Source organism: Stegastes partitus, unplaced genomic scaffold (assembly GCF_000690725.1).
Source record: "Stegastes partitus isolate 25-593 unplaced genomic scaffold, Stegastes_partitus-1.0.2 Scaffold166, whole genome shotgun sequence".
NCBI lineage: Eukaryota > Metazoa > Chordata > Actinopteri > Pomacentridae > Stegastes > Stegastes partitus.
Window position 1 is genome coordinate 632,437 of NW_007577897.1, and position 18,595 is coordinate 651,031.

At 43.4% G+C, this 18,595-nt stretch overlaps 1 protein-coding gene across 1 annotated transcript; it reads right to left on the minus strand.

Annotated features, from left to right (window-relative positions):
• Positions 1-6,659: 6,659 nt before the first annotated feature.
• On the minus strand, positions 6,660-16,562 carry tbx18 (T-box transcription factor 18). The gene is made up of 8 exons (XM_008279630.1): positions 16,149-16,562; positions 14,714-14,879; positions 14,171-14,272; positions 12,875-13,046; positions 12,225-12,392; positions 11,288-11,352; positions 9,887-9,981; positions 6,660-8,391 (listed from the first exon to the last, which is right to left on the minus strand). The coding sequence occupies exons 1-8, from the start codon at positions 16,381-16,383 to the stop codon at positions 7,853-7,855; spliced, it is 1,542 nt and encodes a 513-aa protein (XP_008277852.1). The 5' UTR covers positions 16,384-16,562; the 3' UTR covers positions 6,660-7,852.
• Between the last annotated feature and the right edge of the window lie 2,033 nt (positions 16,563-18,595).

Consider the following 18,595-nt stretch of genomic DNA (forward strand, 5'->3'; position numbering starts at 1 on the left):
TGTGAGCGGCTTTGTTGTCATGATAGAGGATCCAGTTGCCGTTACACTACAGTTCTAGTCAGTTATGTTTTCCCTGAAACGCCTTAGGACATTAGCAAAGAATTTTCTGCTGACAGTCCAACTCTGGGGGACAAATTTATGGCGCACAACCAGGTGAATGTTGAAGAAAACTTCTGACCTGATGCAGTTTTTTTCAGTTTTGGAAACCATTTTACTGGGAAAACTGTCGTTTCTTCTGTTGGTGGTCGCCACAGACCCACCTCTCAACAGCAGTGATGATCCTCGGTGTGAAGGTTTGATCATAATGGTGGCTGACTGACTTGCAGTCCAAGGACCACCAGCGGTCACTAAAATGTTGTGCTCTGTCCACATGCAACACAATCTCAGAACTTCTTGAACGCACCTCTAAAATCCCTCTCTTTGCTCGCTCTCTCCCGTTCGTGCTTCACTTTTATGTTGTACGTCTACATTAGTATTCCTGAGCTGACATGAATACGCGCCGACACATGCAAACGCACCCGAGAATGAGGACTGATATCTCTCAGCTTTGATTTGATGCCTCAGACATGTGGGGATATTCAGTGTCACGACGAGAGGCTTTGGCAGCACTGCTGAGTGCGTATTTATGTGTGGATAATGTTAACAGTACATCTAAGTAGCCTACTTCAGATAATAATAGACATTACGAGTAAAGATGATCCGTCGAACACAGTGATGTGTACTACTGTGACTCATTGTGATGAAACATTAAAATACCTGCCAGCAAATAAATAGGCTCACACCGGGTCACGAACGGTCACAGGCTAAATCCGGCTTTGTGTACATCTACCTGATTTGCACTTTGTAGATGTAAACTTTCATGTGAAAATCAGTTGGAACTACAAAAAAAAAAATGCAGATATTCTTAGGAAAATTGGTTGTGAGATCGGATGTAAAATATTTTTCTACTCCACAAATGTAGGGACCAGAATTTAGAGATGCTGAAATTCAGCATAAATCCTCTTATTGAATCATAGTTGTTTAAAATAAGTTTGAAGTGTGTTAAAACTAACACTTATGCAAGTAAAACCACAATGGAGAGCACATGACCTACTGAGGAGAACAAGCAAACCTTTCATTTTATTAAATAAAAGGTGAGGAGAGATAAAACGTGTGACAGTACATTTGTAAGTGTTTTAACCTAAAGAATCCATGTTTTCACAGCAAACTGGATCTGAAATGAAATCTACCATTTTTACCCATCCAGTGGCACTTTGCCTCAGAACAAGCACATAGATAAAGCAGCCCGGTCTCACAAAAAATGGGTTATATAGCTACATTGGTCTATAGTGCAAAAATGTAATAGCTTCACGAAAAAAGAAGTTGTAAAAGTTAGAAAAGTCTGTTTTATTTAAGGACTGTTCTTTAGGTGGGACCCAAGCAACAAAGAAAACAATCAAGGCTTTGTGTTTAGCATTTGCACAAAAGTGTATTTTAACCCAAACTACGACCTTTTCCAGAACTTAACCGAGTAATTTTAGTGTCTAAACTTAACCAGGTACATCTTCGTGTAAACAAAACCAAGTAGCGAATGAAAAACAAAGTGAAATGCATTTGAGTGGTTGTATTTTAACCCAAACTATGATCTCTTCCTGAACTTAACCGAGTAGTTTTAGTGTCTAAACTTAACCAGATAGTTCTGGCAAGTAAACAAAACCAGTTAGTTACTGGAAAACAAAGTGAAATGCATTTGAGTGGGTGCATTTTAACCCAAACCACAATGTTTCCTGCCACAAAACCATTCAGTCAACTCGGTGAAAGTTCTGTAACTTGTGCCTCCATCTGCAGACTTTGTTGGTGTTATTATGTGTAAGGGGAAGAAACTTGCAAGTCACATCACGTGGACAGAGCTCAATACAAGACCAGGCCAACAAAACGTAGGAGTTTCATAAATGTACACCCTTTATTGAGAAATTAATGCAAATTTGCCCTGTGGACCAAGATAGTTTTAAAACATTTTAGTGTGGGAGGGTGTTAAATGTTGGTGTGAGAACTCAAGATCAGCAAAATCTGATTTTTTTTGTGTGTAATTCTTTTAATTTTTAGATTTCCGCTGCCAAAATTGACAGCTTTGTGCTCAAGATACAGTATGTGTGGTTGCATTGGCAGAGAATGTGTTGAGAATATTGGATTTGGAGAGATGTAATCTGAGTTAAACTTTACTCTCTGTGATGAGCTTCCAGATCTAATCCTTCCAGAGCCTACCTCCGTTGTATCATACATTGAGGCACCAGTCTGGCTGATGTGATTGTTTCTTTGTCCCCAGAAGATGATCCCTACTGACTCTGGTGACCTCCTGACCTTTTTTCTGAAGCCATAAAATTCACTAAAACATTAGTCATGACTCTCACCTTCATATGTCAATGCCAACTGGTTTCATCAGTTAATAATTTGATTTTTGTGCTCATTTCATCATAAAGTTTAATTGGCTTCATATTTCCTACAAACTCCTGAGCCACTGATGAACTAACTTGCTACAGCCCAGATTGAACCACACTGCTCCCTCGTCTTCCCTCCTTCCTTCCTCCCCCCTCCTCCCCTCCTGCCCTCAGCACAGGAGGGGAGGACATAGCGTGACAGATCTGTCACGTCGGCACCTGGTCGTACACAAGTGTTAATGTCCCCACCTCGGCCGAGAATCACTGGACCACCGACACCATGCAGAAGTGTGTCCGTGTGAATGTCCGAGCTTGTCGGAGACGTTCTTGCAGCTTTAATCTTACTTGACATTTCCTCTCCAAGTCTAGAAAAGTTGTCAAGGGAGAAGTCGCCTTAACCTGCATGGTGTACTTTAAATGTTTCTGTCTGCTTTTACACCGCCCGGGTCCCTGCGTGCACGATAATGATGCACCAGGCAGGGTTTCCGTCCCCTGTCACTCAGAAGCAACAAGCCAATCATTCCTAGGTTCTAAAATAAGCTCTCCTCCCCCCTTCTCTCTCTCTCTCTCCCCTTCTCCTCTCCCCCCCCTCACATGTGCTCCTCTCGTCAGCACCTCTCACCTTCAGAGTGACAGGAGACAACTGAGGTGGGGGGGGACAGAGGAGCTGAGGAGGAAATGGGTGACAGCGGGAGAGAGTTAACGAACTTTGAAAGGCGAAAAATCGGTCGGTAGCTGCAAAACCTAAATCAGCATTTCCATTTACTGTTCAAGTTCTGCTAGTTTGTGTTGCTTGAATGAATGTTGTGAAATTAAAGGATTTTTTTTGCATGTTCACCAGTGAGACAAAACCACCTGCCAAATGTAGAAGATGTGGTTTCATACCTTTTAGCTTTTGCTCTCATTCAATACAGCTAGCCAGCTGCTACTGGAACTAAACTAAGACAGCTAGGTACTGTGGGTGTTTGCCCCATGACTGTAGCTGTAATTTGTTGTGAGGTCTTTGTAATACATTATTGGGCTCCCACAGGTTTGTAATTAATTGGACAGTTTACAGTTTTCATAATGTTGCCTCTTTACGCCACCAATCATTTAGGAATGAAGCAATCAAGAAGTCATTAAAGACTTCTAGCTTTAATTTATAGGATTTAAAGTCTCTCCCCAGTCATTCATTTAACATTAAAGCTCATCTGTGTGCATAAAAATGTAATATGTAAAAGTTTTTCCTTAAAAAAAAACCCCACCAATTCCTGCCTTAAATTGGCTTAATGTAACTCTACACTGTTGCTTCCTCTAGAATATGCAGATCTATGAAGTCCTAAAGTTCCCTCTCTTCACCCACTCCTCCCCCACTCGCTGCAGCTGGAGCACACCAGCTCACTTGCAACTTTACTGTAAAACTACTGCCACACAATGCAAGTTGTAATATTGGACAAATTCAGCCGTATGTGTTTGAACTAAACACTGGTTCCTTAGATCCTGATAGCTCTGAAGCGATGTTTTTGAGATCGTCATGAGTCCAGTGTAGTTTCAAGGTGGAAATGTTGAGCCTAACAAGCAATGACTCCTTATTAGGGTCATAATGTGCCTTCCAGTATGTTAAAAAACAACATATGGACATGTTGACATGACAACAAACTTGATTTTCAACGGAGGGATCTTAAAGATTTTGCATTTGCATATTATGTAATAATAATGCATATTGCCATTTTTTAACTGGACAGTTGACTGTTGAGCAGTTTCATAGCAAGGTGCGGCCGTTTCTATGTGACTCCGTGACAAATTAAGGAGATAAAGTGGATTCCAAGTATTGGTAGCTGTTCATATGTGCTTCAAAGGGAGCCATCATTAGTCTGGAATAACAAAACAGAACAATCAGTCAGATCATAGAAATCAACAAGAAAGAACGCACTGGCAAAGCTTAGCAGCACCAAAAGACCTGAAAGACCACAGAAGACAAGTAAAGTGGATGGTCACAGGATTCTTTCCTTGGTGATAAAAAACCTCTGCACAACGTGTAGCCAAGTCAAGAATACTCTGGAGGAAGGTCTGTAGGCGTATCATTGTCAAAGTCTAGAATCAAGAGACGCCTTCATGAATATAAATACTGAGGGTTTACCTCAACATGCAAACCGCTGGTAACACTCAAGAACAGAAAGGCCAGATTAGACTTTGCTAGAAAACGTATAAAAAAGCCTGGTCAGTTCTGGAACAAGATTCTTTGGACCAACTTGTAGGAGAGCGATGGGATGGGGAGAGAACCACATCATCTGTCAGTCACGGTGGAGGCAGGGTTATGGCTCGGGCATGAATCCCTGCCAACGGGACTGGGCACTGGCGTTTACTGATGATGTGACTGCTGATAGAAACAGCAGGATGAATATTGAAGCGCACTTCTAATCGGATTCCATCAAATACCTCAAACCGATAGGATGGAGCTTCACAGCGCAGATGGACGATGACCTAAAACATTCCACAAAAGCAACCCGAGAGCCTTTAAAGATAAAGAAACCTCAAGCCAGCTGAGCTGCTAAACACATGTTGAAGAGAAAACTGACGGCAGAAAGACCTACAAACAAGCAACGGCTGCAGTGAACGCGTCCAAAACACCTCAAGATAGAAAAATCTGCGTTTTGTGAAGTCCATGGCTTCCAGATTCAGCCAGACGTTGACTGCCAAGGATTTGCAATGGATAGTTTTTAATAATTGAAGAGTTCATTTGCAGAAACAGATAACTCCATCTTCACAAAACTCACCCATTGTCTACCTTAGAGGGTTAAGTTATCTCTATTTTTGTCATGTGATTTCTTTTTAAAGTTGTTTTTTTGGCCTTTGTTGGATAGTGTAGCCAGAGAGAGACAGGAAAGTAGGGGAGAAGACATGTGGGAAAGGGTCATGAGCGGGATTCGAACTCATGACCTCCACATTGGGACTGTAGCCCTGCACATGGGACGCCAGCTCAACCAGGTGAGCTATAGCGGTGCCCCGTCATGTCATTTATACTGAGTCAAATCCACTCAGCTTCAGTTTGATTGATATTATCTCAAGCAAACAACAAAATAAGTTTTCTAAAAATCTACACAATTGGAGTTATCTGTTTTTGCAAATGAACTCTTCAATTCATAATAACAATCGTGCATAATTAGTATATCTTCAGTTGCTTCTAAACATGTGAAAATGGCCGAACTATGTGGAAAAAATGCCATAATTCCTCTATTTAAATGCGTTTTTTCTTAAACTTATTGAATTAAAGCTGAAAGTCCACTCATTAATCACATCTCGAGTGCTTCACTTCGAAGTAGGAGCAAAAAGACTCGACTCTACTACATCCTTTTGTTTCCTGCCCCGAGTGCACAGTGAAAGTTGGAGCTAGTGCAGACAAGCAAAGCGTTTTCCCCGTAGTACTGTGTTTCCTAACCGTGTCTGGACTCCCTTCAGTTGCAGTTTTGAGAAGGATTTTATTGCATAGTTATGATATGAAGATACACGGCGCTTGATCCAAGTTCCATGTTTTCAGGCAGCTGCTGAAGTTTCAGATGTCCCCTTTTGTATTTCATTCATGTTTTTGTAGCTTCGCTATTGACAAAGCCTCTTTACGACTAAGTATTATACTAGCTGTTCTCGTAGTTCTAGTTTTGTTTTCATTTTTAAAGTCAATTTCGGGGCTACGAGGCGCAGAAGGAATAGCTCTAATCCGGAAATTTTCAGCGTGTTTTGTCTTCTCGGGCGCTTTGTTTGTTCAGGTGTTAAAATAGGTTAAATTAACAAATCTTCGGAGATGCAAATAACTCAGTGAAAGATCTTGGCTTGTGCTTTCAGTGTGTGCATCTATGTATGTGTGTGAGTGTGTGTGTGTGTGTGTGTGTGGGAGGGAGGGGTGTCAATTCTCAGGGATCTACATGAACTTTGAGACTGTGAGGTCACACACTCGCTGACAACTCAACCACCTGTTGCCACACACACACACAAAATGCACACTCTCACACCCACGTCCACGATGTGCGCGCACACCCTCTCTCGTGTGACCAGTCACTTCTGCAGACTCGTAGGCATTCGCACGATAAAGATGATGTGCGATTTGCTTGTGCATGTGCGAATGCGTTCGTCTGAGAGTTTCTCGCCGGCCTCCTGGACGTTTCCCAACTCTCATCTGAAAGTCTGCGCAGCAAAAACCCCCGAGCCACTGACAGCTTTATCGCACAAACAGTCACAGTAACAGTTACTTATACATGAGCGCAAATGTTTTTTTTTTCTCATGGAAATACTGTATTGTGATGGCTTTCATTAAAAAAAGAAAAAAAAAAGAAATTCTCACACCCACCCACACACACATTCATACACTGAATTACATTACAGAACCAGTTAAATTAGTAAGATACTGATTACATTCAAACATCATGACATGAATACATATATTTATTTGGCTCGAGAAAGGTCACAGAAAATGTTAATGTCCTCCGGCCAAAAAGGGCTTTGCTGATAATAGTGTGTTTTGCAAAAAAAAAAAAGAAAAAAGCTTTTTCAGTCAAGTTCAGGGTACAGGCCGCTGTGTACCTGACCCAGTCTAAAGAGCAGAAGCAGGTGCATTGGGGTTTTTAAGTGCGAAGGGTCACACAGCCCTTTATATACACATCTCTCCTCCCGCCCGCCTTCCCCCCCACCCACCGCTATATACAGAGTCATGTACCATTGTCACACAAGGAAAAGTGTACTTCAGCCTGACATCCAAACAGCTGCATCAAGTAAACGTCGGTCAAACCAGAGGATCAGTTCGTCAGGCGTCACTCTCCCACAGCTTTGACCTCATCAGTCCACCAGAATATCTCCGGCGCTCTCTCTCTCGAGGCCATGATGTCATCTTGTTAATATGCGTCAGGCTTCTAGATGTTGTGTGTTTTCATAAGTCAGAGTGGTGAAAAGGGCCCTGCCTGTAGTGCATATCGCTACGAGTGCATGGTCGGGCATGTAATGAGAAACGGTTTACAAGTTTAAAAGTAGTGTTTAGTAGCTCCGTCCAAAGTCGGCAACATCGTGGAGGCGATGTGAAATGCTGTGCGAGTGTCGTAGTTACTGCGTCGGGGCCTCCTGCCAAAGGGGGTTGAAGTGCTCGCTTTGATAGTCTGGGCCAGCCCAGTTTCAGCCCAGTCCGAATTCAGTTCCAGTTGAGTCAGTGGGTTACATCGTTTTTAACTTTACTCCTCGTCCATTGTTCCTTTTGGTTGAACACTGCAGCTGCACATGCATGTCGTAGAAATCATGCTCGAGAGATCGGAAATATTCCCTCCAGGTACAGCTCATATGTTCAGAGAAGCAATGGCTTTCACTCCTCTCTGTTTGTCCACAGTTCACCACGTGGATAATTAATTCATAGAACGCTCTGAACGAAAAAAGAGACTCATTCCAGGGTGTCGTTTTACTTTTCGCGAGAGTCAGATTCAGCCCATGTGGGCAGTGACCTGTGAGGCCCCACCTCCCGGCTGGCTACCTGCCAGTCCTAAAGTCCGAGAGTCGAACAAGAAGCCCTGCTGTCCTCCGGTGAGCACACCCAGACTGTCCGTTAGAGTCCCGCTGGGAGACGAGCCAAGGAAGGGGCTCTGGTGATTGGCAGTGGCAGCGGCCATCTTATCGGGGCTGGCAGCGAGGCGTGGCGAGGGGGGGAATGTGTAACCGTACAGGCTGTAGGGCGGCGTGTGGAGGCGAAGACCGGCGTAGCCCTGCGGGGTGGGGTTGGACAGATAGCCGAGCTGAGAAGCAGGGAGCGGCAGGGGGCAGAACGCTTCGCCGTCGTACGCGGACGAACCTCTGGGAGGAGGGAAGGGCTCTGGGGGGTTGCCGTAGCGGTGGAGGGGGTGCGTGGGTCGGCTGCAGGTGTAGTCAGGCGGGCTGAGAGGGCAAACCTGGAAGGGGGAGGAGCACGGAGACGTGGAGAGCAGGTGAGGCGATGGTCCGACCCCTCCATGAGCTCCTGGGACTCCTACAGAGCAAACAAAAGAGTGAAACCCACATCCAGTTCAATAACAGTCCAGAATACAAAATGAGAGCATCAATCCAACAAGATGGATTTATGTTGACGTCTCAGTAAATAGCATGACATTATAGACTGGTTAAAGAGCCGGTATTATGACTTTTACAGGCTTATCATTTTAATTTTGCAGGCTTTTTAATGTTCAAGAAACTGTTTTTTGAATGTAATATTGCACATTATTGCAGCACCTCATCCTATAATCTATCTGGAACGCTCTGTTTTAGCTCCTGTTGCTTTAAGGCACCATTTCCAAAACCCCCGGTCTGCTCTAAGTAGTCAACAAAGCTGATGAAAGTGAGATAACTTTGGCTTTATACTGTAATCCCAGACATCCCAGTATAGGCAGAGAGATGTAGCTCCAGCAGAAGCATCTTTAGCATCTCTAGCTAGGTGCATGCAAATGTGTCACAGTGATGTAGGTAAGCAACAGAAGAAAAGCCTGGACTTCAAACGAGGCGTTTCAGGCCAGTAAGGAACAGTATTTTTGGTGGGACAGATGAACTTCCTTTCGTGTGGATTTTGCAGGAGTTTACAGACTATTTATAGTCACTAAAAAGTAGCTATATACCATGACAAAGTAAACGGAAAAGCCCAAAAAGCATATTATGGGTGCTTTAAATACAGAATCTTTGTGTCATTGTCTTAGGAACAGTTTTTAGGGTCACAACAATCTCTGGCTAATCGTTACTCAACACTGAAAATGCCCTGAAATTGTATTTTTTTAGAATTTCTACTACATTTATCAGATGATAACAGCTCGTAGATGTGGACATAACTGCCTCTCAAGGGCAACAAAAAAAGAAGAATCGTGACATTTTCACAAAACCCCCTTTTGTTTGAAGTTTTAGGAAACACTGACCACACTATTTCCCTAACCTTGAGCAAACAGAATGCTGCCCCAAACCTAACAACACCTCCCTGTTGTTATGGGCGTTTAGTGGAAGGTACTGATAAAGTGCAGATGAGGTGGAAAAATCAAGGAAAAACCAACATGAAGTGTCTTCGTGAGGCGTTGGGCCACCACGTGCTGCCAGAACAGCTTCACTGCACCTTGGCGTTGATTCTTTTAAGTCTCTGTGGCTCTGCTGGAGGGATGAACACCATTTTACAAAAGTTATTCCCTCATTTGGGGTTTCCATGATGGTGGCGGAGAGTGTTTTCTAACATGTTGCGCCAAAATCCCCCATAAGTGCTCAGCTGGGTGATGATCTTTTCACCGAGAAGCATGTGATTCACTTTCATGAAACCCTACAGTGAGTCCTACGGATGGGCTCTTTGTCATTGAGTTGTTTCATGACTTTGTGTTGATTTGCAGCGACCCGTCCCACAGCCGGACTCAAATCGCACCAACAGAATGTGCCAGATCGCCTCAGGGTTCCATTTTTTTCTTTCATTCGTCAAAACCCACAAGCAACTGATTTAGCATCCTGCCAGTTAGCGTTACCTTGCTTGGCCATTCCAGGGATGTCCTCGAATGTGAGCGTTCGCAGAGACGGACGCCAGAACGCGTACGACTCGACCAGAGCCTCCAAACCCATCCTGTAAGAACGACACACAAACGTCAGCACGACTCGCAAATCGAAAACCATCATTCGGAGACATTCCTTGCAGCTGCAGCCTCGCTCTCAGCTCAGCGCCGCATTACGCCAACCACCTGGCGGCCATCTTAGTCGCCTGTGGGGCCCTCTCCTGCCGTCTCCATGGAGACCGCAGGTAATGAGGGGCATAAACGCCACGTTGCGATTGGCTGCTGCCGGTCGGGTGCTCGGAGGTAATTGCTTTCACACGGCTTTTACGGGCGAATCAGGACGAAGGAGCAGGAAGCCGCAGCAACGATTTATGAGGTGGGACTCTCTCCCTCACCTCCCCCCCACCCAATCCGAGTCTCCCTCCTCCTCTAGGTGGGGCAGAAGGGGTTTTGCTATGGCGGGGTAATGCGAGTGCTCTGTTACCCCTCGTTAGCGTGAGGATAAAAGTCCTCCCCCCCGCGGGGTTGTAGCCACGGTGATAATTTAGACAAGCTGCCCGGAGCGGTCCTGCGTGCACCGAGGCAGCCTATCAGAGCAGAAGTTTATTTAGCAAACTGCTTAACTCTTCCTGTAATATTTAAGGGGAGTATGTTTTTTTTTTTTTTTCCAGCCTTCCTGAGTTTAACTTTTATAGGGTCAGCCGTCGAGGTCTCTGGGTTATCCAGTTTGCCGTTCTCTACCTTCCTCCCTCTCGAATGTTCTGTCTCACACATTCCCTCTGCTTCCCGTTCCTCCTGCTCTCCCCTCCTCTCTAATGATTTCTGCGAGGCCTCAGGGGAGTGGCTGTTTGGAGACTGTAGGAGTTTTACTGCTGTGTTGTTTTAATGCTGTGTTTATGTATGTTTAGAAATGTGTTTATACAGATTTTTCTTCAGGACACTCTTGACTTTTATTATTTTGCTGTTGATGTTTATGTTCCCGAGGCCGGCTGGAATCTGACGCTCCATTTAGGTTTGCAGCCCAAGTTGATTTTTTTTTTCCCCTCCTCTCTCCTAGTCTTGCGCCTGTAACTGTGCAGCTCTAGGAATTAATTTGCCTTTAAAGTTAGCACGTTTAAATGAAAATGCATCCCCGGCTCACCATCGTAATGCCCGTCTTTTCTGCCATTTAGGAGCCCTTTAATAGGAGGCTGTTGCACTTTTTTTTTTCCATTAGAAAAAAAATAAATAAATACATAGCTTTGCTCCCCATAAAATCAGACTGGAATAGCAGCGACAAAAACCACAACCAAGCCAGAATATAATGCAGCCCTGCACCCCACGCTACCCCTAATGCACCAGATAATGTGAAAATCTCTGTGGTTAAAATGAACTCACCGGTTTCTGCCAGAGTCTCTGAAGCCTTTGGCAAATGGGTTCCTGTCAATTTTCAGCCTTGTAATCTGAAAAGCAAAATAGGACTCTAATTATTTCCAAAAATTCTTTTATTACAAAATCCACGATAACATATATTGTATAATTGAGGATTGTTCCAGCCAAAGTAATACCCTCGTCTGTAATCTTTCACTCAGGTCTATGAATAAATGCATCCATGTGCATAGTTAGCTGTTTGCCTGCTTGTCTGCTTGCATGTTTCCTTGCACATGTATGTGAGTTTGTGTGGCTGTAGCGTCTGTGGGGCTCTGTTCAGGCTGTGGGTGGTGTTTAAGGCCCAGCTCTGTGACCCGCATCCAAAGGGACTTTTATAGGCATCGCCACCATGTTTCTGACTGCAGCCATCATGCGCTGTGGGCCAGCCAACCTCAGCTAACATCCTACTTCAAAGCTCACGTCGAACGGTTGAGTGCAAAAATCCAGGAAAGAAAACAGCAGCTTTCCCTCGCCGAAGACACTCAAGCAACGTACGAACAAACAGCTTAAGCGAGTAGCACCATCATCTCTTAAAAATCTCTTTAAAAAAACGCTCTCTAGGAAAACTCTGCCGCCTTTTTTCCCTCTCTTTCTGTTTTGCAAAACACACATGTGCATAAACACTCAGAGAAATCTGCCCTTAAATGCAGACCAGACCAAGACATAAAAATTTTATGATAGAGAAATTAAAATAGTTTCTCTCTCTCGGCCTCGTAGCTAAAGACACTGCACAGACTTATTTTAAATCTTTGTCAATCATCACAGTTTTGCACCCTCAAACAGCACAAAAAACAACATTATCTCCCTGCAGCAGAGCAGCACACACTGGACATGTGGCTTTCTCAGCCACAGTCAGTCGATCGGTGTTGGCTTTTAAAGAGAAAATGTGGTTCTGCTGTGCTACCTGTTGGTTCTGATATGCTGTGACGGTGGTGAACACAGTCTCGGGAAAGGAGAAGGTGCGGGTGCCTTCCCCAGCAGGGATGGCTCTCACTGGGGATAACTCCTCGCCACACTCCTTACGGATCACATGGACCCGCGGCTGGTACTTGTGCATGGAGTGAAGAATGATCTGAGCAGGGAGGGAGAAAATTATTGATTCAGGCTTGGATTACATAACAGCAATTTCATGTTATTCCCAGCTATAAAACATGATTGTGGGGGAAATAAACATGTGGTGTGTGGACAAATGCACCTGCACACACACAGAAAGAGGAACACAAATACACAGTGCAGCCATTTACAGATTAAATTATAGAGTTTGCAACAATGCAATTTATCAAACATGCTTTTAGAATTTTGAATAAAATGCATAAAAATGCAGTTGCAGGATTTTATTTTAAATGTGACTTTTTATTATTATTAATAATAAGAATAATAACATCTGCAGTGATTTTAAAAGGATGCTGCAGAATTATCCAAATATATAAACTTATATTAAATTATTGTCACATTATAATGGAAATAAAATAAATTAGCCTCAGTAATTTAAGTATATATACAACAAAAATGTAATGTAGTAATATAACAGAAACATTATGTGACGCTACTTACATGTCCCTGGTCGTCCAGCTCGTTGTTGGTCAGTTTGAGTTTGTCGAAGCTCACCACCTGACGCATCCACGTCTCTCCGGACGCCGGGGAGTCCGGGTGGATGTACACTCTGGGCGGCACAGGGGAGTCCGCGTTCCCCGCCACCATCCACTTGGAGCTGTGATACACGTACCTTCACAATGCACACACACGCACACGCACACAAAATAGAGAATGAGCACAATTTGTTTTCTGAAGCCGGTCCATTGGTACGGCCTGTGACTTTACGCACAGCAGCGGGGAGGAAGGATTGACTTTGTTGCTTTTGGTTTGTGGCGCAGATGAGTAATCATCAGAGGAAGTCTGAGGCCTTTTATAAAAACTCAAAAGGTCTGTGGTTACTTCAAAATCTTTTGTGAAAATTGTAATTATTATTCAAGTCAAAGCTGTAATATGATTGGCAGATCGGTGCATTTTACGCGTTTGGAGACAATATGTTTCTGAATAAACATCACAACATGTTTTGCTTCCGTGTGCAACATTTTATGTGCAGTTAGATTTGAAAACAGACCTGAAGCAATTATCTGGATTTATTTTTCCTTTGCTTTAAGGGATGTGATTGCATGTTGTAGGCGGTGTGTTTAATTGGGAGAACCTCCTCTGTTTCAAGGTGCATTTATCACCGTCTGGTGAGCGTTTGGATGCTTTAAAACCTGTAAACTTAACGCGCGTCTTCCCCCGTCAGACTTTATAAATCCACCGACCCTCTGTCCGTCCTCCAGGTTGTCACTCACCGCCGCCAGAAAGTGTGTTCACATATAAACGAGTTTTTGAAGGTTTAGAAATGACAGGCCTGCAGTGCACGAGCACGCACACACTTGGCTGCGCAGTAACACGCTGTTTTCTTCCTGCGTTATAACGACGTTTGTTGGTTTGACCCCGCAGGGTGGAGAGGTTAAGGCGTCCAAAAGGCCCTTTCCAAAAGGGACGACAAAACCGCCGTGACAAAACACCGGTGCCAAGCGCCATTTGTGGAGCGAAAGCTGGGCTTTGCGCAATTGAAAAATCTCGGGGTTTGTCTCAGAAAACAGCGTATATGGAGTCTAAATTAAGACTCATGTTAACGAAAATGACTGAACTATTCCCGTGTCTGTACGGGGCATGCGTGTGAGGAGGCAGATAGTTTCACTTCGATTCTCATATCACGATTATTTTTTTTTACGCAATTTAGGCTTCTTAAAAATAAAAACATAAACAAGGTTTTGTGGCGTCGTTTATCATTTGCAGTGCAACAAATGTGCAACTCGTGCGTCTTACCTGTACCGTTTGTTGTCCACGGGGATTATATCCATGGCGATGTAATACTGCTGATGTGGGTCCAGGCCCGTAATCTTGACACGCATAGCGGGGAACATCCGCCTGACAGGAAAACCAAATAAATCTGCTGCACTGGAGATTTCACGTAAACCCTCAGTACACTGTGCACTCAAGTATTTAACCAACACCAGAACAATAATAATGATGAGAACAATATTAGTAAAAATATCACAATAATATTAAGAGTAAATAGTAAAAATGTACGACTTAATAAAAGCAATGATGCAACAACAATTCCAGCTCTTTGCGTAAATATGTGATCATAAATTAAATCATTTTGTTAAAAAAAAAATAAAAATCTCATTCAGTGTTTTGTTGTATCTGATTTGCTCTTATTTCTAATCCTACTATTTTATGCGTGTTTTTTTTTCTAACCATTATAGATTTTATTTTCCCCAACAGCCAAATATTCTCTCTTCTGCAACCTTTTTTTTGTAAAACCCAAATTGTATGCCAGCCTTTGGAATATGTCCTCCGTCTTACCGTCCAGCCTTGGTGATAATCATCTCCGTGCCGATCTCGTGGAACCGTTTCCACAGGTCTGATCCCTGCAGGTCCACCCGGGTCTCCTCTCCGGCTCCTCCGGTCACCGGCGCCGCGCACAGAGCTGCGGGCTGTGGGCTCTCCAGCAGCGCGTCGTCGCTCTCAGCTGCTCCGGGAGATTGACACGTTTTGGTTTTTGTTTTGTTTTTTCAATGGCATCCAAGCAAAACATTATTCACTTTACACGGTGTTTCCATTTTTGTGTTGTGATTCACGGAAAAGACTAAAAATGTGAATGTAGGAGAAGCACAGCAGCATTACAGCAGATTAGAAAAAAGTACGTTTTGCATTTAGGAATAAGAAACGTAGATTATTGCAATTCCAGCAGCTGTTGCAATCATGAAGAGATTATTAATTTAACTGCATTTATTTAAAATTAAACTGCCTGCACGCTGGTAAACTAACCGCCTGAAATTTGTAATATTCTTCTTATTTATGTCTCTACGTTTCCAGACAGCTCTCCACTAATTACTGAATATATACGATGCAGAAGAATAATGTCAAGTTTCCAGCCTCCAACACTGAGTTTCAGTTCAACTCCCAGCAGCACGTGGAGCCTGTAACGATCCCCATTATTGCACTTGAGTTTTAAATCTATTTTAACGCGGGGGGGATACGTTTAGATTGCGCCCTAACTGCAGTGTTTATGCGTCTCAGCGCTGTTGTTATTTGCGCTGTTCAACCCAGGCCTCCCCAAGTGCTGGAAATTTATGGACACTAGACGTGGGCCTAACAAGCCCCAACGAACACAGCTCTGCAGCCATTTTTTAAGAAAAAGAAAAAAGAGAAAGCTCGCAGCGGATTTCAGCTCGTCAGTCGCTTTATGCTCTGTGCAGACCTCTCGGTATCCTTTCCGTGGCAGTTTCCCCTCCTGCCTTTATACGCTGCTAATTGGCGTGTTTATGATTGCAACACAACTCATAAAGCCTCTCACATTAGTCACACTCACACCACTCATATTTACTAGACCAGGGCAGTGATATGATATCACAATCCCACTGTGAGGCGCTGGCATTGTTTCGCTTCATTTTTATTTTTTATTTTTGCATCTTAGTTAGTGAATTTTGCAGAGAAATAAGCAGGAGAGAGAATGATGGAAATGAAAAAATCTGCTTCTGATAGAAAATATCTGCAAGTACGAGAAGAAATTTTATATTTTTTTATTTAAAATGCAGCAAGACAGTGAAAAATGTGCAGCCTGTGGTGGAAAAAATAATAATTTGCAGAGAGAACATCCTTTAAAAATATACTAAAATATCTGGTGATGTTGCCATGGCAAGAACCAACTTATATGCAAGTAAATACTTTATAATGGTTATAATTTTTGGTGTTATTATTGTGTTTTCTGTAGGTTTTCTGCATGTTCTGCACTTACGGGATCCGTCACTCGCACATTCCGCCTCGCTGCCCCGGTCGCTGGTGCACGCTCTGTCGGGCCGCAGTCCCGGACTCCCGGTTAGATCAGAAACGTCCGTTCCGTCCTCGTACCCGGGAGACACGGCATCCTCCCCGGTCGTCCTGCGTCGTTTTTCCGCCCCGATCAACGCCTCCACTGAGAATGCGTGCGCCTTTACGCTCAGGGCGCACGGAGACCTCCGCTTCTCTGCCATTTCTTCTCAGAGCGAGGTGAAGGGAGCAGGAAAAGTTCAAACCCCACACAGAAAAAGAAAAAAAAAAAAAAAAAAAAGAGAATCCACGCCGGACAGTCCCGTGAAATCGGGGCAGGAGAGTCTCTCCGTCCTGGAGCCGAGCAGCGGAGGAGACAGAAGGGGGACGAGCAGGAACAGTGTCTCCGTTATCCGGAGGAGCCGTGCGGACTTTTGGAGAGTGTCAACAACCGAGCTTAGAGGAGAGCCGGAGAGAGGGACCTGTCAATCAGGGCGCGCAGAGCAACCAATCACGAGTGATCACGGCCCCCCGGAACCGTCCTCCGGTCCCGCCCGCTGAGGGGGCCGCTCGTGCCGCCTTATGTGGTCAAAGTGGAGCCGGTGAATGAATCATGTCTTCAGGCGGAGGAGCGAGAGGAGCGTCTCTCTGGGGGACATTGCGCGCATTTTCACACACCGGCACGACATGCTCCGCATATCTAGACATTAGTGCCTCCTGCACGGCGGGCAGAGCGGCCCCCAGCCGGAGGAGTACGCCTCTTATTTAGGAAGAATCACCTCAAAACATGCTCGTTAATATAGATTAGTGCGATAAATGTGGTTGGGCTGCAACACAACAACATCTCTGCTCCGTGACATTATAACAAGTATTTATTAAACAATTAAATAAAGTGTACTTTGACATAAACGCGTGGAGTTTATGTGGATACAACGAGCACATTTCAGTCCTTGTTTCACTGCAATTAAGGTAAATTTGCAACAAAAGAAATAAAAAAAAGGCAGCTAAAACAATTCGCTGCAGGAATCACAACATAGATGCATTAAAGAATAAAGGCCTTATGACACAGACGGTATGGACACATCAATATTTATCTTTAGTAGTGAAATATGAATTAAGATGCTGTTCATAATCTCATATTTTTTAGTTATTTTGGGTGTGAAAATGTAACCTGAAGCTTCCGGCCACGTTCCAGTGTCAACCTAGAGTCTAATAATCAGTTCAATTGATTCATTCCACGGTCTGATTAAGACGCAGGTGCCAGTTGAAGCACTGGAGGAGTGATTCAGAGGAAAAGCAGTGGAGGTGAGCTGGTTGGAGTTTCTTCTCTGTTTGGAAATAGTCTCACACGCTTTGATAGCTGCGTAAATGTGCGTGTGGTCGCGAACTGGGAATGCGCACTGGTGTGGTTGGTTTGGAGCTGGTTATAAATAAACAGTGTGTGTGTGTGTGTGTGTGTGGGTGCGTGTGTGTGTGTGTAATTAGCATATTAATTGACCCACTTATGGCACTAATTAAGCCGTTAATTTGTCATGTCTGCTTTTTAAGGCTTCAGTGCAGCTTGATGATTTTTTATTCTCTTCACAGGAGGCTTTGATTATTTTCCTGTTTGTCTCCTGCGTTAGAATCACCGTGAAGCTCGAGGCCTCTGCAGGCTCGTAGCTTAAATAAACTGCACGTCGTCATCGTTTATTGGCACAAATTCAGAGTAAATGTCTGGACGTCCAGGAGAAGCTCGGAGAGGCTTATCAGATCCAGCGCTGCCTGTTTCAGCCTCTCTGGGGCATTTTAGATTTTTTTTTTCTTTTATAATTCCATGAGAATGAAATCGATTTATTTTTTAGAGCAGAAGTTAGTTTCGATTGAAGATGAGAGCTTAAAACCATCTGACGTATTTTTAGCGTAAAAAAGTGCACATTTTTTGCACAGTTTGATCTTTGCAATAAAAAACAATCTCAGTAGCTTATTTAATAATCCCACAACATTAATTTGCCTTCATTTAATTTGAACAATTTCTCATTTACAATCCAAAATTGCTTTTTAATCTTATTTTATTCAAACAGGTTGCATTTATTTTACCACATTATGACAAAACACAGCACTTATTATTCGTTTGTTCTGGTTCTTTTTTATAATTCGTGGACTTTAATGCCGTTAAATTCAATATTAAAGCCTTACAACAGGCTGCACGTAGTTTATAATTGGTTTAGACGTTTTTATTTTTATGGGCAAAACATTAGAACAAGATGGAACCTTTAAAATGAGAATAAAATGATAAATTATAAGCCATTTGCGTTGACTAATTATGATGAACTCCATAATTTCAGGGTTTTTTTTTTATACATGTCACATTTTATTGCTGATATTTCATGAAATATAAACATTGCTTTAAATTAATATATTTTTAAAAAAGCTCTTATTGCAATAATTGGGAAA